Source organism: Jaculus jaculus, chromosome 19 (assembly GCF_020740685.1).
Source record: "Jaculus jaculus isolate mJacJac1 chromosome 19, mJacJac1.mat.Y.cur, whole genome shotgun sequence".
Lineage (NCBI taxonomy): Eukaryota > Metazoa > Chordata > Mammalia > Rodentia > Dipodidae > Jaculus > Jaculus jaculus.
In genome coordinates, this window is record NC_059120.1 from 40,394,829 (window position 1) to 40,416,006 (window position 21,178).

Here is a 21,178-nt window from a genome sequence, read left to right on the forward strand (position 1 = left end):
GATGCATGTGCACCCTCTGTGCATGTGTGACATTACATACTTGTGTCAGTATGTGTCTGGCTATGTGGGACCTGGAGATTCAAACATGTGTTCTTAGGCTTCACAGGCAAGTGCCTTAACTGCTGAGCCATCTGTCCAGCCCCCCCGCCCCTTTTTTTTTTGAGGCAGGATCTCACTCTAGCCCAGGCTGACCTGGAATTGACTAGGTAGTCTCAGGGTCACTCATTTGTTTTCTGAGTCAGGGTCTCAACATGTAACCCAGGCTGGCCTTGAGCTTGTATGGCACTCCTGTGCCACCACACTCTCCTGTCTGTACCCCAGGAGATTCTCTTTTGAGAAACAGGGGTTGAAAGAGTAAAGCACTTTGTTAAATAAAAATGACGAGAGGGGCTGAAGGGATGGCTTAGCGGTTAAGGCGTTTTCCTGCAAAGCCAAAGGACCCAGGTTCTATTACCCAGGACCCACATTAGCCAGATGCACAAGGGGGAACATGTGTCTGGAGTTCGTTTACACTGGCTGGAAGCCCTGGTGTGCCCAATCTCTCTCTCTCTATGTCAAATAAATAAATAAATAAAAATAAAATAAGGGCTGGAGAGATAGATGGCCTAGTAGTTAAGTGCTTGCCTGTGAAGCCTAAGGACCCTGGTTTGAGGCTCAATTCCCCAGGACCCATGTTAGCCAGATGCACAAGGGGGCACACATGTCTGGAGTTTGTTTGCAATAGCTGGAGGCCCTGGCACACCCATTCTCTCTCTCTGCTTATTTCTCTCTGTCTGTTGCTCTCAAATAAATAAATAAAAATTTTAAAATAAAATAAAACATAAAAATGACAAGAGAGTAGGGAGCAGATAAAAGATGGTACCAACACATGACAAATCCATACAAAATATATTCTTTCTTTCTTTCTTTATTTGATAGAGTCAGACAGAGAAAGAGGCAGAGAGAGAAAGAGGCAAAGAGAGAGAAAGAGGCAGAGAGAGATAGAAGGAGGCACGGACAGAGACAGACAGAGAGGGAGGGAGAGGGAGAGGAGAGGGAGAGAATGTATGCACCAGGGCCTCCAGCCACTGCAAATGAACTCCAGACGCGTGCACCCCCTTGTGCATCTGGCTAACGTGGGACCTGGGGAACCGAGCCTCGAACCGGGGTCCTTAGGCTTCACAGGCAAGCACTTAACCACTAAGCCATCTCTCTAGCCCCCAAATATATTCTTAATAATAAAATAATAAAAAAATTTTAAAAATGACAAGAGGCTGTTTTGGACTCAGTTATTAAACCAGGTTGCAAAAGACCAATCTACAAACCAACATGGACTCACTCATAGGCAATCTCCACAGGGTCAAACTAACCTTGCCTGACCATGAGAAAAAGGAGTGATAACAACCCAACATCCCATTCAAGCCAGTTTCTTGCTCTTGTCCCAAAAAAGTAGCTTAAAATTAACCAATCATTTGGAGTTAAATGTTGTTTTATCTCAATCCTGAAGGAAGCAACTCTGACCAAATGTTGCAGTCAGGTTCACATTGCTGGCAGAAATCACCCAACCAAGAGCAGTCTGTGGAAAAAAAAAAAAAAAAAGAGGTTTATTTTGGCTTATAGACTTGAGGGGAAGCTCCATGATGGCAGGGGGAAACGATGGCATGAGCAGAGGGTGGACATCACCACCTGGCCAACATAAGGTGGACCATAGCAACAGGAGACTGTGTCACACTGGCAAGGAGAAGCTGGCTACAACACAATACCCATGAGCCCCCAACAACACACCGCCTCCAGGAGGAGTTAATTCCCAAATCTCCATCAGCGGGGAACCTAGCATTCGGAACACCTAAGTTTATGGGGGACACCTGAATCAAGCCTCCATACCATACTACTTTGGTCTGTGTGTTTTCTTCAGTGCACCAAACAGGCTACTCCAAAGAAAGCATGAAGATTTTACAACTAAATCTTTTGTATCTGCAATAGTTTTTTTTTTTTTTAATAATTTCATTAGTCTGGGCATGGTGGCACACGCCTTTAATCCCAGCACTCAGGTGGCAAAGGTAGGAAGATCACTGTGAGTTCAAGGGCACCCTGAGACTACATAGTGAATTCCAGGTCAGCCTAGGCTAGAGTGAGACCCTACCTCAAAAAATAAAATTATTTATGATAGAGAAAAAGAAGGTAGGAGAGAAAGAATGGGCATGCCAGGGACTCCAGCAACTACAAACGAACTCCAGATGCATGTGCTACCATGGGCATGTGGCTTACATGGGTTCTGGGGAATTGAACCTGTGTCCTTAGGCTTCATAGCAAATGCCTTAACCATGAGCCGTCTCTCCAGTCCCACAGTAGTTTTCTTTGGGGGGGATGGGGGATGCTGGGGTCTGAACCTAGAACCTTATCCATGCTAGCCTGCTGTCATTAAGCTGCAGCCCCAGGCCTTGTGACAGTGTAAACCTAAACTTCTGTCAGACAGCAGCCTCTACAACAAATGTATTGAGCTATTCCAAATGCTGGCCCAGGCAAATAAAGGAACTGGGTTCTGCAGGAAATTCCCGACTATGTCCACAGGACTTGGGAGTAGCTGAAAATGGCCATGGGACCCAAAGCTGAGGTTTTGTTTCGGAGGGAAGGGGTAGGGTCATGCTGTAGCTGAAGCTGACCTAGAATTCACTGTGCAGGCCTTAAACTCCTGGCGATCCTTTCTTGGCCACCTGTTGGGACTAAAGGCATGCACCATCACACCCAGTGAGAGGATTTTTATAACAAAGTATTTACATGGAATTTATACCAACTATAGGTAAGTGGGTAAGGATTATGTGAAGCAGGGAAAAGTATGGGACAGGAAGTACAATGAGCAATTGTCACTTCTGGATTGATTGGGATTAATAGTTCCTAAAGTTTTTTTTTTTTTTTGTTTTGTTGTTTGTTTGTTTTTCAAGGTAAGGTCTCGCTCTAACTTAGGCTGACTCTCAGGGTGGCCTTGAACTCACAGCAATCCTACCACTGCCTCCCAAGTGCTGGGATTAAAGGCATGTGCCACCACACCTGGCAAGTTCCTAAAGTTTGTATGGACACAAGGCATGTTTATCCTGATGGTCAGCTGGGATGGGACTTGGGGTTTGAACATACATTCAAGAATGTGAACTGGTTTTATATCTAACCTACTGATTTGTTTGCTTGTTTGTTTTTTGAGGTAGGGTTTCACTCTAGCCCAGGCTGACCTGGAATTCACTCTGTAGTCTCAGGGTGGCCTCAAACTCATGGTCATCCTCCTACCTCTGCCTCCCAAGTGCTGGGGCCACCATGCCCAGCTGATTTTTTTCTTTTTTAAAGTATCTTTTAAGGCAGGTCTCAGCCCAGGCTGACCCAGAACTCTTTGTAGCTGGCCTAGAACTCAGAGCGATCCTACCTCGACCTCCTGAGTGCTGGGGTTATTAAATATGGGAGCACCCAGCTCAGCCAGGTTTTCCCTCATACACCCTCCCCCAGCTCCTTGCCATTTTCCTGTAACTGGTAATTAAATTGAGGGCATCTCAGTTTTTCTTTTAGTAAGAAGTTTGAAAGCCTGGCTGCCACTTAACTAAGCCCTGTACAAACCTCTTGCCAATCATCTCATCAGTGCACCAGCGATAATAGATAAGTCATTAGCACGGAGGCTGGCACCGCAAGCTGAAGCTCCCAGAAGGCAGCTGCGTAAACTCTGAACAGGACTGATGACTTGGGGACACAAGGAATGTTGCAGGATCAGAGCCACATTATCTTGGGCTCTCTAGTCCCTTACTGCCCACCTCTGTGTCTGACCTAACTTCCTTGTGGCTCCCGTGTGATCTGGTGACGCCTCTTTGGAATATACTAACAGACCACCAGTTTCCACCAATTCCAGGGGCTCAGAATGTCGTCACGTGAGGTCTACAGCAGAGATTTCTCTGCTTTGCTGGAACCCGCCTACCCACCTCACAGTTTCCACCAATGGATTTGAAAAGTGCCTTAACCTTCTTTTGTTCTGTTAACTAACAACACTTGAGGGCTGGAGAAATGACTCAGCGGTTAAGGTGCTTGCCTGCAAAGCCCAAACAACCTGGGTTCAAGTCTTGAGTAATCACATAAAGCCAGATGCACAAAGTGGCACATGCAACTGGAGTTTGTTTGCAACGGCCGGATGCTCTGGTGCGCTCATTCTCTCTCTGCTTGTAAATAAATAAAATATTTTTAAAAACTTCATGAAATTGTTAACATAGGATCTGGGGTAATGTGAATGTGTTCCTAGGCCATGGTCACTCCTATTTAGCTTCAGAATAAATTCTCCAATTCCCTGAGGCGAGTGCTGTGTGTTGTGACGTCAGTACCCAAGTGGGCCCTCTTGACTGAATGGGACTGACATTCTTTTTTTTTTTTTTTTAAATATATTTTTTAAATTATTTATTTATTTATTTGAGAGTGACAGACACAGAGAGAAAGACAGATAGAGGGAGAGAGAGAATGGGGGCGCCAGGGCTTCCAGCCTCTGCAAACGAACTCCAGACGCATGCACCCCCTTGTGCATCTGGCTAACGTGGGACCTGGGGAACCGAGCCTTGAACCGGGGTCCTTAGGCGTCACAGGCAAGCGCTTAACCGCTAAGCCATCTCTCCAGCCCGGGACTGACATTCTTGCAAAAGCTTCAGAAGCCAGGCAGTAAGCAATGAAGGCACAAGGAGAGGTTATGAGCATTATTGAGCAAACCGATCCAGAGACCACCTCATCAGCTGGCCTCTAAGCCTAATCCCCAGTTTTAGCAGCCTTTCCAGGCCTTCCTTCTCCCTTTAGTAATGATCTGTCCACCGATAAGGTGAATAGATGGGAGGTTAGGGGAGTCAAATTCTCTTTAACTAGTTTAAATTAAAAAAAAATTAGAAAGCCAGGTGTGGTGGTGCACACCTTTATTTTATTTTGAAAGAGAGGAAGAGACAGAGAAAGAGAGAATGGGTGCACCAGGGCCTCCAGCCACTGCAAATGAACTCCAGACGCATGCGCTCCCTTGTGTATCTTATCTGGCTTAGGTGGGTCCTGGGGAATCAAACCTGGATACTTAAGGCTTTGCAGGCAAATGCCTTAAATGCTAAGCCATTGCCCCAGCCCTTTATAATGTTTATTTTATTTATTTGAGAGAAAGAAAGAGGAAGAGACAGAGAGAAGGTGCACGCTTTTAATCCCAGCAGTTGGAAGGCAGAGGTAGGATGATTGTGGTGAGTTCAAGGCTACTCTGAGACTACATAGTGAATTCCAGGTCAACATGGGTTAGAGACCCCTACTTCAAAAAAAAAAAAAAAAATTAGAAAATGACAGCTATGGAATACCGCTCATTACCGCTTGACTTACCATCATAAAAGTGTGCTCCTCACTGACCCCGTTCAGAGCTGGGGATGGAGCCTGGTGCCTAATACATTCTAAGCAAGGTTTCAACCACCCCCAGCCCTGATAACCTATTTTGAATCCAGAATTTCAAGACAATGGAAGTGCTGTTTCAAGGATTACCCACCAGAAACTCTTTGTGTGTGTGTGTATTTTTCCTGAGGTAGGGTTTCACTCTAGCCCAGGCTAACCTGAAATTCATTATGTAGTCTCATACCGGCCTCGAACTCATAGAGATCCTCCTATCTCAGCCTCACAGTGGCTGGGATCAAAGGCGTGTACCACCATGCCCAGGCAGAAGCACTCTTTATAAATCCATCTTCTCTCTCAAATTGACAAGGCACAATTTGCCAGAGGCTATCATGAGAAACCGGATACAGCTGGTGTTTGTTGAACTGATCATGAATGAGCTTACTTAAGTTATGTAAACAGCCACACTGTCTGAACATTGTTGGTACATCAAGGGATTTTCAAGTGCTTTTGTCAGGCTACAACTTACACTGCCAACAGCGCAGCAGCAATGGTCCTAGACAAGGAAGCTGTAGGGAGCATGAGTCACTGGTGAGATGAGAGGCCACGACCAGATCAGGCACTGTGACAGCGGACTGCATGAGTCACGGATGACTTCAGGTCTCAGCACTGGAAAGCCATAAAAAAGGCTTTGCATAGAGGCATATCTACTTTTCTGTGACTACAGTCTTTAGTTTTTCTAACAGTTTCAAGAGGTCGGGAGCCCTATGAAAGGGATTTTTTCAAGACTAGATTATTGGAAGACTTTTCCCAACTCCACTTAAAGAAAGCCAGTGTCCAGTTCCTTATGAGTTCTAAACTAGGTGGGTCAATTGAGTCCTTAGGTTTTTCTAAGTGATGACCAGGGCTCTTACTTTAGCGGCCCCTCCTCTTCCCTAATAAAGCATGCTCAAATTGGGCACAGACTGTATGATTTAATTTCTTTTAATGAAATCTGCTATAAAAATGAAAACTCCTGCATGGTACATTTGGCTTTACAAATGTTAATGACTAGTTAATGCTTGTGTTACACATTGCACATCATTATAATCTGTTGACCAGTAACATAGCTTTTTTGCCATGAGATAATACCGAAATTGTGAATCATGGAATTTTTTTCTTAGCACACACACAATCTACTGCAAACTTAAATACTACTCTATAATATCTAACTGAATTATTGGATCCATTTCAGGATTGTGCTTATTTATCTCAGAAGATAGGCAACTAGCAAAAATACACGTTTCTCTTGCATATCCCCACCCCCATATTACATGATAAAAGAAATACATTATTCAGTGCACTTCCTAAGAAATAAACTTCCTTATAGCATTTCTCTATATATCTATTTCCGAACAAAGGAAGAGCGCAATGCAACTTTTAAGATTACCACTGAAAGCAAGAGGTATCACATGTGGGGCTGGAGCTCCCCTCTGCCTTGGAGGTGCAGTGACTGCATCATTACTGCTCCGCCATGGGCAACAACGGCCGCTTTGGACAGTTTCTGATACCCCCACATCATCAAGCAGACAGCTTGGGGGTATCAGTAGTATTTTTCTATTTCAAACGATAAGCTATAGTGCCATTAATATCAAATAAAGTATCAAATCAACTATCAAGTAGCAAGTTAATATCTGCTGTGACTCGTCCATCACCTGCCTCTCCCCCACTGACTCATTCTGGATTTGAAGGAAACAAATTACAGGCGGCCAGGGGCTGCTGGATAATGTTGCTTAGAGGAGAATGTGTGTGAAGACACCTGGCCTCTACCTTTGGGGACAAAATTGTAAACCACTGGGCCTGGGCTGGGTTGTGGAGACTTCTGTTTGGAAGAGGACAGTTCAAGTCTGTGGACTAGACCAGGTAGTCAAGTCCGGAGGCTTCTGTCTATACAAACTCACCGTGATGGAAATGGCAGAGGTTCTAGAATGAAGGAGGGGCAGCTTGGAAGCTTGCAAGCTAAATTGTGCTGCAGACATATTTGTTTAACTAGCAGGTGTTTAAAAACATGATTTAAAAGATGAGGGTTGGTTTTTTGTTTTTTTTTTTTTTTTTGCTTTTAGAGGTAGGGTCTCACTCTAGCTCCAACGGACCTGGAATTCACTATGTACACAGGCTGGCCTCAAACTCACAGTGATCCTCCTACCTCAGCCTTTGGAGTGCTGGGATCAAAGGCGTGCAGCACCACTCGCAGCTAAAAGTGAGACTATTTTTAATGAAAAATTTCTCATACAAATTTGAAATCGACTAAAAACTTGAAGTAGTCCTGGCCCCGGCCTGGCACGGCTGCAGCGCCGAGTTGGATGGAGTGGTAGCCCTGTGAGATGGGGCTGGGCCCTTGGGTTTGCCACAGTCCGCACTACTCCAAACTACTGGCAGCGAGCTCTGTGAGGCCAGTGTTGGTTTCGCTGTGCCAGCTTATGACGCTGAAGGGTTGAGCTTTATCTGGAATGGCCCCACTCCCTTGTGCAAAGGATTCCTGTCTTGACTGATGGCTCCCAGCGACATCTAGATGCTTTGGTAGGTAATCTTAACATGCAATTCTACTTGTCCTTTATGCTATATGCAAACTCCAAAGATACAATCACACTAATTTTTATGTGCTTAAGTGTGTGTATGCTGAACATGTAAAAGGGTATGCGTCTATACAGACATATGTATACTTTCATTTGGGCAAAAGTTAATTTGGTTCCACAGATACAAGTGCTGGCAGCTTGGAGAATAAATGTAACAACTTGGTAAAACCTGTATAATTCTGATTTATAATATTACAAAGAGTGAATTTTAAGTTATTGCTTTTTGATCACAGAGTAAAGATTTCATTCTGTTGCAGAATACTTTGAGACAGAATGAGTAACCATTTCCTATTCAAGTAAAAGCAATCAGAGGTTTCTTTCACAACAGTAGATGCTTGAAGACATTTCTGAACGGGCGTGTGATTTCATTCTGTTCAAGAACTGATGCTGGAAGCTGAGAGTGACTCAACTTTTCGACAGCGTAAGAAAATCAGCACCGCAATGGCCTGGTGCTCTGGAGGGTTTCTCTGGGTCTCGAAACTCAGCTGGTGGAGCGTTCACGCCTACCTTCAGGAGGATTTTCATTCTAGTCATGCAACCTTGTTTCAGAACACAAAGCTGGTATTAAAAACAGTAAAAGGATTAAAAAGCAGTGTTGGTTTTTAACATTCAGAATTCACAGAGGATCTCGTTTTCTGCAATTAAATGCTCCTGTTGGTTTCTGCTGCGGCATCACATTCACTTGGCAGTCTTATTTCAGGCACTTTGAAAGCATGTTCATCTGGAATAAAAATCTGCACGAACCACTTCTGCATAATTTGAAATGAGTGTTGAGTATTCTAGTTCCAGAATTGACGGCGGATCACCATGTGATACTCCACTTTGTCCATCACAGCACACAGGGGACCGCCAAGCTGGAGAGATCTGACGGGGACTGCTACCTCAGTACAAAGAGGTGAGCCCCGAAAGTCCACACTACTGCTTCTACCTAAAAAAAAATACAAAAAGGTAAAATACACTAAAATGTATTATACAGATGGTTGTAGCTACTGTCGAAATAAATAACATGATCTGACTCAGTGGTCTAGTTCTGAGCTCTTGGACGAAATCGGGTGGAATGTCAAATGTGAAGGCTCAATTCCAGGGACTAGCTGCTGGTTGGCAAAAGTATCTCAACGTCCTTGCCGTTGGCCACCACAGCACTGGAAGAGCAGCTGCTGGCCAGGTCTTCTGTGGTGGTCAAAGAGGAGGTCTGGGAGTGAGTTTTGGTCGGAGGAGTGACAGCAGATGGAGAAGGGGTGAGGCCAGGTTTTTTGGGTGGAATAGGTGGAGGGTTTCCTCTCTCAGCTCTGGGGATGGTTGGAGACTTGATTCCTGGAGAGAGGGGGCTCAGAGGGCTGGACACCTTCCCTGGAGTGGGGGAGTGGCTGCTGTCGCCTCTCGGGCTGGCAGTATTGGCCAGATTCCGGTAGTCTGTGCCAAAGGGCGAGCTGTTGGGAGAGACGGGCTTGACGGGCCCTTGTTGGCTGGTGAATCTGGACAGCACCTGAGTGACTGTGCTCCGGGCCAGCTGCTTGGCAGCGGAGTTGTCTAGGAGGGTGGGGGACAGATCCCTGGACGGAGGGCTCTGTACCCCACTGCCTTGTTGGTCTTGATCTGCTTGGGACTGAAATTTGTGCCGGGCTGCATGGAATCGCTGGTTGATCCCTACTTGGTAAGAAGACTGGTAGCCGGGGCTACTGGCGGATGGCCCCAGTAAGCGCTTGGTGAGGACTGGTGAGGAGCAAGGAGACGATGTCAGAGAGGACGACGCAGTGCTGCTGGGAGACAGTGAGCTGCCGCTGGAAGGGAGGTGACTTGGCACTGGGACCGCAGAATCAGTTCCCATAGGAAACCCACCATTCTCCACTGGTTTCTCTTGGGCCAGTGCTACGGATCTCTCTCGTGGAGGCACTTGGTTTTCTGCACTGCTGCCGGTGATCAACTCCCTGGTCGTTTGAATTTCGGGGTCAACATGGCCATTGATTTTTGCATATGAGTAGGTGGGAGTGGTGGGGCCAGGAAGACCAGTGTTTGTCACCTTGGTTACGATGTTCCCGTGGGTTCTTTCTCCCTGAGGACCTTCGGTTTGGCAAAACACAGACACGAGCGTGGGAGGCTCGGTCCCGGTGCCTTTGGACGCAGTCGCTGGCTTCTTGGAGTGCTCGGCGGGGCTGCTGTGCTGGCGGGAAGCCTCCAGCGCCTTCACGGCCTTCTTCAAACTTTCCATCTCTTCCTTCAGCGTTTTGGTCCGGTTCTCTTCGCGGTTCAGTTTCGCTCTCAGTTGTTCCCTTTCGATGTCGAACTCAGACAGCTGCTTCTCCACCTGGGCTTCCGTCTGCAGGCCTCGCTTCCTCTCGGCTGCCAGCTCTTCCTCCAGCTTACTGGCCCGGCTCTTCTCCTTCTCCAGCTTCAGGCTCAGCTCCCCCGCCTTCTGGCCCTCCTCGGCGGCCTTGCTGCTGGCCTTCTTGCACTCCAGTACCAGCATGGACGACAGCTGCTTGTGGCGGGAACGCTCCTCTTCCAGCTGACTGGAGAGCTTCTTCTGCTCTTTCTCAAACTTTTTGACTTGGGACTTCTCAAATTCCAACTAGGAAAAAAAAAAAAAAAAGCCACACACATCTTGATTAATGTAAGAGAACAAAGAGTGAGCCTAAAGATCACGACAGCGCAGCGTGTCCTCACCGGCCGTCCTCTGGTACGGCGGTCACTACGTCCACTGAGATCCAGCACTCGGAGGCACAGGGAGAAGGTGCCGAGACTCATGAGTATTTTTTATTTTTATTTTTTTCTTTCTTCATTTTTTTTTGTTTTGGCTTTCTGAAGTAGGGTCTCACTCTAGCCCAGGCTGACCTGGCATTTACTCTGTAGTCTCAGGGTGGCCTCGAACTCACGGCTATCCTCCTACCTCTGCCTCCTGAGAGCTGGGATTAAAGGCATGCGCCACCACGCCCAGCTGTCCAAAGCTTTTTTTTTTTTTTTTTTTGTTAAATACTTTTTTCACTTATTTTTATTTATTTATCTGAGAGCGACAGACAGAGGCAGAGAGAGAGAGAGAGAGAGAGAGGGAGAGAGAGAGGGAGAGAGAGAGGGAGAACGGGCACGCCATGTCCTCCAGCCACTGCAAATGAACTCCATATGCATGCGCCCCCTTGTGCATCTGGCTAACGTGGGTCCTGGCAAATCAAGCCTCGAACTGGGGTCCTTAGGCTTCACAGGCAAGTGCTTAACCACTAAGCTATCTCTCCAGCTCTTATTTTTATTTTTCAAGATAGGGTCTCATTCTAGCTCAGGCTGACTTGGAAATCACTATGTAGCCTCAGGGTGGCCTCAAACTCACAGCAATCCTCCTACCTCTGCCTCCCTGGCCCCGCCCCCAGCCCCAGTGCTGGGATTAAAAGCGTGCCCCACCACGCCTGGTGTTCATGAGTATTTCTGAAGTACCAGAATACTTAACGTAACAGCCACACACACTGTGATTTACTTTCCTTGATGAGTCAGGAGGCACTTTTAGTTTCTGACTGCCTTAGGTTACGATGGGGGAATGTGATGCATTGCTGTGTTTTAGGTATGTGGAGAGTACACAGAACCAGCCAAAATAAATACCAGAACTGTGCAAGCCAGATTTGCTGCTGAACACAAAATAATTAAAATCACAGCAATAATTTTCTCTGGTTTCAAAAAATATATAAACATAAATAACTGCATTTGAATCATACTGTTTTCTTCCCCCCCCACTTTTTTTGTTTTTTCTTTTTAAAAATATTTTATTTATTTATTTTTAAAATTTTATTTGTTTGAGAGAGAAAGAGACAGATAGAAAGAGAGAGAATGGGCACACCAGGGCCTCTAACCACTGCAAATGAATTCCAGACACATGCACCACCTTGTGTATCTATCTGGCTTATGTGGGTACTGGGGAATCGAACCTGGGTCCTCAGGCTTCACAGGCAAGCACTTCAGCTGCTAAGTCCTCACTCCAGCCCCTTATTTATATATTTGACAGAGAGAAAGAAAGGGGGGCAGGGAGAGAGAATGGGTGTGCCAGGGTCTCCAGCCACTGCAAACAAACTCCAGACACATGCACACCTTGTGCATCTGGCTTATGTGAGTCCTGGGGAATTGGACTCTGGCTTTGCAGGCAAGCACCTTAGCACCATCCCTTCAGCCCCTGTTTTGGTTTTTCAATGTAGGGTTTCACTCTAGCCCAGGCTGACATGGAATTCACTATGAAGTGAAAGGATAGCTCAAGCTCATGGTGATCCTCCTACTTCAGCCTCCTGGATACTGTCTTTTTTTGGTTTGTTTTCAATATTTTATTTATCTATTTGCAAGCAGACAGCGAGACAGTGAGGAGAGAGACAGAGAGAATGGGCTCTCAGGGCCCCCAGCCACTGTAAACAAACTCCAGGACCACGCACCACTTTGTGCATCTGGCTTTATGTGGGTTACTGGGGAATTGAATCCAGGTTGTTAGGTTTTGTAGGTAAATGCCTTAACCGCTAAGCCATCTCTCCAGTCCCGTGTTTTTGTTTCTTTTTAAAAATTAATTAATTAATTACAATGAGAGAAAGAGGCAGAGAGAAAGAATGGGCATGTGGGGCTTCTAGCCATTGCAAACAAACTCCAGACACGTGACACCATGTGAATCTGGCTTACGTGGGCATTGGGGAGTTAAACCTGGGTCCTTAGGCTTTGCAAGCAAGTGCCTTAACCATTAAGCCATCTCTCCAGCGCCGCCCCTTTGCTGTGTGTGTAATATGGTATGGTATGGTGTGGTGCTTCCATGTGCTCGTGTGTGGTGGTGGCAGCTCTTGCCTACAGTGGCCACTGCAAACATCAGGAGTTCCACTCCATTTCTCCTCCCACCCAGTCTTTGTTTTGAGCCAGTCTCTTTACTGATTCCAGAGCTTATGGGGTACTGATGGTTCTTGGGACTGGGGTTACAGGTGTGCGTGGCCACACCCAGCTGCTTATATGGGATCTGGAGATTGGAACTCCAGCAGTCTCAGGGCCCCTCGGGCTCTACGGTATCTCTCCAGCCCTGTTTTCCCCCACCCCTCACTTTCATTTTTGCATTCCTTCCTCTCTTGTTACTGTTTTATTTTTTGAGACAGGATCTTTATACAAGACTGACTTTGAACTTAGAATCCTCCTACCTCAGCCTCCCAAGTACTGGCATTACAGGCACGTACCGCCATCCTTGGCTCTGAATCATATTCTACACAAGTATAGCCTGCTTTACTGCACAACATTTTGAAATCAGTCTTTCTGCTTTTGGTTCTTTTTTTTTAATTTGTGGTTTCTTTTTAATTTTATATATAAGAGGTTATATTCTTTTTTTTGTTTGTTTTGTTTTTGTTTTTCGAGGTAGGGTCTCATTTTAGCCCAGGCTGACCTGGAATTCACTATGGAGTCTCAGGGTGGCCTTGAACTCATGGCAATTCTTCTACTTCTGCCTTCTGAGTGCCGGGATTAAAGGAGTGCGCCACCATTCCAGGCTTTTAAGAAGTTATATTCTTGTATCTCTTCGCCCAGCTCATTACCCTGGGAGTCCTCGGCAGTAGGGACAATTATGGTACTCACTGTTGGGTCAAGAAGGCTTTAGTCAGTCCCAGAGGGGTACGGGGTGGGGGTGGAGGGGTCATGCCTCAGAGTGGGTATTTTTACCCACTCTGTGGCTGTGGCAATCTTTCTGTCCCCTCTTCCAGAATGTTCCCCGAGCCATGGCAGGCCTGCTGGCTGTCTGATTTAGTGTTGGATTCTTTGTAGCCTCTGGATTTCTGCTTTTTTTTTTGGCTTTTCAAGGTAGGGTCTCATTGTAGGCCAGGGTGACCTGGAACTCTGGAATTCACTATGTAGTCTCAGGGTGCCCTTGAACTCACTGCGATCCTCCTACCTCTGCCTCCTGAGTGCTGGGATTAAAGGTGTGGACCACCACGCCCGGCCTTTGATAGGTCCGGATCGATCACCTTATCTGTCATCATCACCATGGAACTGATTGTCAGGTTACTCTTTTGAGACAGGGTCTCATTCAGCAACAGCCCACGCTATCATGAACTCACTATGTAGACCAGGTGAGCTGTGAACTCATAGATCTGCCTGCCTCAGCTTCCTAAGTGCTAGACTACAGGCATGAGCCACGCCTGGCTCTTCAGTGTTTTCCACAATGACACCCATAGATGGGGACACATGACCGGAGTTTTAAAAAAAGTGAAAAAGAAGAAAAACCATCAGCACACACAATAGGGAAAAGGAAAACGTATCATTGTCTAGGATTTGTGTTTTAGGCATGTTGGATTGTGGGAGGCCAAGAATTTTTTACTACAGATCCTACACCAGAAAAAGTTTGGGGGCTGGAGGGATGGCTTAGCAGTTACGGCAAGAGGCCTCTCTCTTTCTCTCAAATAAATAAAACATTTTTAAGAATTTTAACAAAAAAAAGTTGGGGGCTGGGAAGATGACTCAGCACTTAAAGGTGCTTGGTTGCAAAGCCCAGGTTCAGTTTCTTTTCCTTTTCCCCTTCCTTCCTTCTTTCTTTCTTTCTTTCTTTCTTTCTTTCTTTCTTTCTTTCTTTCTTTCTTTCTTTCTTTCTTTCTTTCTTTCTTTTCTTCCCTTCTTTCTTCCCCTCCTTCCCTCCCTCCCTCCCTCCCTCCCTCCCTCCCTCCCTCCCTCCTTCCCTTCTTTCTTTCTTTGATGTAGGGTAGCACTCTAGATCAGGCTGACCTGGAATTCACTATGTAGTATCAAGGTGGCCTTGGACGCACTCACAGTGCCTCCCGAGTGCTGGAATTAAAGGTGTGCGCTACCATACCCGGTCAATTTGTAAGCCACCCACATAAGCAGGACACAAAGTGACACAGGCATCTGGTATTTGCAACAGCAAGAGGCCCTGGTGTGCACACTAAGTGTACAAATAGATAAATAAGATTTAAAAAGTTTGGAAGCCACAGCCATAAATTAGGAGCTCCCAAAGTATCTTCCATTGGACAAGACAGTGAGTAATGTTCAGTGGTTAAGGAATTTGCCTGCAAAGCCTAATAACTCCGGCTCCATTCCCCAGCACCCCCATAAGCCAGCTGCACAAAGTGGCACGTGCATCTGGAGCGCATTTGCAGTAGCTGAACGCCTTGGCACACCCATTTCCTCTCTTTCTGTCTCTTTTGTACTCTTTGCTTGCAAATAAACAAAAATTTTTTATTTATTTATTTTCCCGAGGTAGGGTTTCTCTGTAGCTCAGGCTGACCTGGAATTCACTATGTAGTCTCAGCATGGCCTCAAACTCACCGGAGATGCCTGGCTTAAAAATAAAAAATTATGGAAACCGATTTGCTAAGTATGGAATATTCTTTTTTTTTGGTTTTTCGAGGTAGGGTCTCACTCTAATCCAGGCTGACCTGGAATTCACTATGTAGTCTCAAGGCAGCCTTGAACTCTCAACAATCCTCCTACCTCTGCCTCCCAAGTGCTGGGATTAAAGGCGTGCGACACCATGCCTGACTTTTTTCTTTTTTGTTTTTGAGGTAGGGTTCCACTCTAGCCCAGGCTGACGTGGAACTCACTCTACAGTGCCAGGCTGGGCTTAAACTCACAGAGATACTCCTATATACCTTTGCCTCCCAGGTGATGGGATTAAAGGTGTGCAGTACCACATGTGGCCTATCTTGTTTTTGAAGATGAAGGGACCAAACTGACGCCATGACAGGCTTCAGTAAGGTGCCCCCCTAACTAGGCCTAAGTTCCAGTTTCCCAGAGAGGCAGACAAGACTTCTGACAAGGGCGGGCTGTTAATCAACAGTGATCCTGACATGTGGCCAAAAAAGATAACCGCCCAGGGGCTGAGTCAGTTCCTGGAGACATGTCCCTTCTGTACCTTTTTGCAACCCTCCTGCCCCAACCAATCAGAAATGCACAACTGTAATTACTGCTTGCCTAGCCAATCATTTTTAAAAATGACCTAAGCCCACCAAAATTCCCCTGCTGTGTTTAAAGGAGCCTGTGTGCTCCTCCCAGGTGGCCATTTGGCATGAATGGTTGACGCCGCATGCTGGCTGACTTTGCAGAATCAACGCTCTTTGCTTTTACATACTATTTGAGTCTGGGGTCTTTCTTCAGTGATTCTTGGACCTTTACAGAAGACTCACAATATAATTTTGCATTCTTAGAAATATGAGGGCTGGAGAACTTGCCTGTGCAGCCTAAGGACCCAGGTTCAATTCCCTAGTACCTACATAAGCCAGATGCACAAGGTGGTGCATGCATCTGGAGTTTGTTTGCAGTGACTACAGGTCCTGATGTGCCCATTCTCTCTCTCAAATAAACAAATAAATAAAATATAAAATAAAAAAAGAAATCTGTTTGACTTTGTTTAATCCAGTGACTCCTGGACTTACCTGACCACAAAACCCTGCTCCCCACTTTGAGCAGTACTGTTTTTGTTTTTTTATTTTCAAGGTAGGGTCTCGATCTAGCCCAGGTTGAACTGGAATTCACTATGTAGTCTCAGGGTGGCCTCAAACTCCCAATGATCCTTCTACCTCTGCTTCTCATGTGCTGGGATTGAAGGGTGCGCCACCACCCTTGGTGAGCAGTACTATTCAATCTCTTGTAGGCAAATCCTCAGAAATGCAACTCTAGGCAAATGCTGCTATGATCCGCCTAGCTGTCGATTACCTGCTGAGTCAGCCTCTCCCGTTCCTTCTCGAGCATGTAGGTGACATCGTCTCCTTCAGCCGCGTCCTGAGCATGTCTCTGCCTTTCTTCTTCAAGGTCGAGGATCACCTTCAAAAAAGTGTTCAAAATTCACATCCAAATATCAAGCAATCGCATTTATTTTATTAAGGACCTAACTGAACACATATGAAGAGAATTCCAGGTTTAATAAATAAATCAAATCTAGCCAGGGTCATCAAGGCGCACCCTGTTCAGCAGGGTGAAAGACATGTAAGCTATGTGCCATGAACACTACATTTACTCTTCTTGAAGTATGTGCAGAATCAAAACATCTGGGAAACTGAGGGCAGTCTGGAGTGACGAGGGGCCAGGTGGGAAAGGGAGATGGCACCATGGAAAGCTGAGACAATCTTTTCAATGCCAAATTATTGCAGTCACCAAAAAGGGAGCCTGAAATGAAACATTTCAAAGAGGGAGCATCCTATGCCTGCCTTTACTAAGAGTTGTACCTTTTTCTAACAGTATGCATTGTAATATTCTTAAATAAAAGATGAAAGACTCTTGACTTCATCCTTTATGCAAAAAGGCTCAATTCCTGAGATCCTAAGTGGAGACACAAGGCTTCTTAATTGGCTTGCTCGCCTCTACTACACTTGCCCTGCTTAAAGATTACAGCCAGTTCGTTTTCTATAAGATTCATTTATTGGGGAGAGAGAGAGAGAGAGAGAGAGAGAGAGAGAGAGAGAGAGAGAGAGAGAGAGAGAGAGAGAGAGAGAGAGAGAGAGAGAGAGAGAAAGAGAGAGAGAGAGAGAGAGAGAGAGAGAGGATGTGTATGTATGAGGCAAGCCACAGCCTCTTGCCACTGCAAACAAATACCAGATACATGGATCATTTTGTGCACTGGGGGAATCAAACCCAGGTCATCAGGCATTGCAAGCAAGCACTTTTAACTGCTGAGCCATCTCTCCAGCCTTCAGAGCCAGTTCTAAGAGAACAAATGCAAGGGCACTGCCCACATACTCTGCTTGCGATATTCCGAATGGGAGTGGGCTCCTAGTGGCTTCTGCTCATGCTTCATAGATAGATGACTTGGCCCAGACCTCCAGGGTTGGGCACTGCCATTCTAATGGGCTATTTCTTATAATTTTGCCTTTTAACTTTAAACATTTTTATTTATTTATATTTGAGACAGAGAAAGGAAGAGAGAGAGAGAGAGAGAGAGAGAGAGGAAATAGATATACCAGGGCCTCCAGCCACCGCAAACGAACTCCAGACACATGTGCCACCTTGTGTATCTGGTTGGCTTATGTGGGACTTGGAGAATTGAACCTAGGTCCTTGGGCTTTGCAGGCAAGCGCCTTTATCATTAAGCCATGTCTCCAGCCCTGCCTCATAAAATTTTTTATGAATGAAGAGAGAACATTTTCTGGGACACAAAACCTCACTTTAGGGCTGTAAAGCCAAAGAGCCAGGTTCAATTCCCCAGGACCCATGTAAGCCAGATGCACAAGGTGGCACATGCGTCTGGAGTCTGAAGTCTGCAGTGGCTAGAGGTCCTGACGGACCCATTCTCTCTATCTGCCTCTCCCCAATAAACAAATATATATATATTTTTAAAAACTCACTTTAAAGTTAAAAATGAAGCTGGGTATGATGGTGCATGCCTTTAATCCCAGCACTTGGAAGGCAGAAGTAGGAGGACCTCCGTATAGGCATGTGCACCCACATGCACACACCCACATGCACATACATGAATACAAAAGAAAAGAGCTGGAGAGATGGCTTAGCGATTAAGGTGTTTGCTTTCAAAGCCAAAGGACCCAGGTTCAATTCCCCAGGACCCACACAAAGCCAGACGCACAAGGTAGTGCATGCATCTGGAATTCATCTGCAGTGGCTAGAGGCCCTGGTGCATCCATTCTCTCTCTCTCTTCTCTGTATCTCTTTGCTTGCAAATAAATGAATAAATAAGTTAAAAAAAAAAGAAATACAGTATTAAGGTATTTTAACTTATTTTAAATTATTTCCTTTCCCCAGTGCCTTACACCTACAAATATCCTAACACCACACCTTCCATGACACTTAAGGAACGGCACTTAGCTAAGCCCAAGCCAAGATGGCCTCAAGAGTTTCTTAGATTATGTAAAACCCCCTTACCCCCAAATTTTGCCAACTTATTTCCACCCACGGACATTAAATGTTTTCAGATTACTTCACATTAGACTACAAGTTCAATGCTTTTAGGTCTTAGGCAATTTTAAAAGTACTAAACTTTGTAGCTGCTTATCTCATTTTTTCTGATTAAAATGTTTCCTACAAAATGCTGATGATAACCCCCTTGTTGGTATAAATCTAACCTAATAGTTTTTTTTAAATTCAGATTTTAGCCAAACATCAACATAAATGACAAACTGGGGGAAAAATTCACAAGCAAATTGGAAGCTATCAGATACAGAACCCACCCGCCTCTTAGAATTCCCCAAATACCTGGTAAACTTTTTATTTATCACTTAAGTAAAGCACACCGAGAATGTTCTGTTCGGCTAACAAGCTTGGTTAAGCACAGGTTTGTTTGGCAAAGCTTGGAAGATCAAGATCTGAGCAAACACACTTAATGTTCCGAGTACCATACTGTGAAGGAATGTGTCTGGCACATGCCCTAAATTTAAGTTTGGAATAACCCGTATTTTCTTTTGGATCTCCTGACTCCGGTATCAGAGAAGGGCCTTTTTTTTTGAAACCCACGAGGCCCACCCCAGCTGAGCTACTGTGAGAACTGGCACCGGACAGGAAGCCCTCGGGCATGGTTCAGTCAGGATGAGGTGCAGACAGGGTGGGTGCCCACCTTTCGGTGCCTGCTCTCGGCGGCGGCCAGCTGGGACAGCATGCGCTCCTGCATGTTCTTGCATTGCCTCATCACCACCTTGAGGACAGACAGGGGGTTCGTGCAGACTGGCTGCTTCTCAGCATCATTTTTCTCCTTCAGTATTTCAAAATCTCTCTGCAGGGCCATTAAAGGGTCACTGATGTTGTATTTTCCATAACGTTCTTCAATAAAAGTGTCTCTATGTTGGGCCTGAGGATAGGAAAACAATAAAATAAACTAGGCATTAGACATTCTCCCAAGCATTAATAATCACATTAACTTAGGTAATTTAAAAATACATTTTATATATTTTTTGAGAAACAGAAGGTGGGGGGGGGAGACGGAGAAAATGGACACGCCAGGGCCCCCAGCTACTGCAAATGAAATCCAGACACATGCGCTACCTTGTGCATCTGGCTTATGTGGGTACTGGGGAATCGAACCAGGATCCTTTGGCTTTGCAGGCAAGTGCCTTAACTGCTAAGCAACTCTACAGCCCTTAACTTGGGTAATTTTTACAACCCTGTAAAGTAGTGCTAATCATCTGTGGTTTGCAGATGAGACCTCTGCAGCTCGGCTGATGACTCGGCTAGCAAGCCGTCAAAACTGAGACAAACCTAGGCAGCTGGCTCCAACGTCCGCGTCCTCAATCTCCCATGCTTATGGTCTGCTTGCAGTGTCTTTGTTGTTGTTGTTTGTTGAGGCAGGGTCTTGCTCTAGCTCAGGCTGACCTGTAATTCACTATGTAGTCTCAGGCTGGCCTTGAACTCACAGTGATCCTCTTACCTCTGCCTCCCAAGTGCTGAGATTAAAGGCCTGAGCCACTATGCCCAGCTAGCTTGTGTTTTCTTTCTGTCCATTTGCATTTCTAAAAGTTAGACATGATGATTTTTGTGAGCTTATCTACTTACAGACCCACCAGGGTGACAGTATGTATGATCATTATAACCCAGGAACAATTGTGATTTGCATATGAGAGACTTGACTCCCTTGTTGATGGGCCAAGAGGTGGGAGGCACTCACAACTACAGGTAAAGACAAAACTCCCCTTCCCTGTTCAGTCTCTATCTCTGCTCCCTAGGGCCGAAGGCCTGGGTGCCAGGTCAGCAGTGTAAGGATGAGGACGAGGCTGCAAAGACGCTTGGGTTTCTGTATTTTCCCACCTCTGCTAGGAGGAGCTTTAGGCATAACTCCATGTGAGCAACACAGACCATGCGCAGGCGAGCAAAATGATCCTAATGGTTATCACAAGTATATTAAAATTTCTTGATGTGGGCATGGTGGCACACACCTTTAATCCTAGCACTCGGAGGTAGAGGTAGGAATATCACTATGATTTCAAGGCCACCCTGAGACTATATAGTGAATTCCAAGTCAGCCCTGGGCCATAGGGAGACACTACATCTAAAAACAAAACAAAACAAAACAAATTTCTCAAGATATTTTACAACAGAAAAATGAAGTATCTATTAATATAGATAGCAGGGCTGGAGCCATGGCTTAGTGGTAAAGGCACTTACCTACAAGGCCAAAGGACCCAGGTTTGATTCCCCAGGACCCACGTAAGCCAGATGCACAAGGTGGCACATGCGTCTGGAGTTTGTTTGCAGTAGCTAGAAGCTCAGGCATGCCCATTCTCTCTCCTCCCCCCATCTCTTCCCCTCTCTCTTGCAAATAAGCAAATATTTTTTAAAAGAGCTCT

The 21,178-nt window shown here is 45.7% G+C and overlaps 1 protein-coding gene across 2 annotated transcripts in view; it reads right to left on the reverse strand.

The window, feature by feature from the left end:
* Positions 1 to 6,311: 6,311 nt before the first annotated feature.
* Cttnbp2nl (CTTNBP2 N-terminal like) overlaps positions 6,312 to 21,178 on the reverse strand; it is a 71,757-nt gene continuing 56,890 nt past the window's right edge. For both annotated transcript variants that reach the window (XM_045138244.1, XM_012948930.2), the window contains 3 exons: positions 19,456 to 19,686; positions 16,611 to 16,718; positions 6,312 to 10,527 (listed from right to left, as the gene is read on the reverse strand). In XM_045138244.1, the coding sequence (XP_044994179.1) occupies positions 9,046 to 10,527; positions 16,611 to 16,718; positions 19,456 to 19,686 (1,821 nt within the window). In that variant the 3' untranslated portion in view covers positions 6,312 to 9,045. The remainder of the gene's footprint in view (positions 10,528 to 16,610; positions 16,719 to 19,455; positions 19,687 to 21,178) is intronic.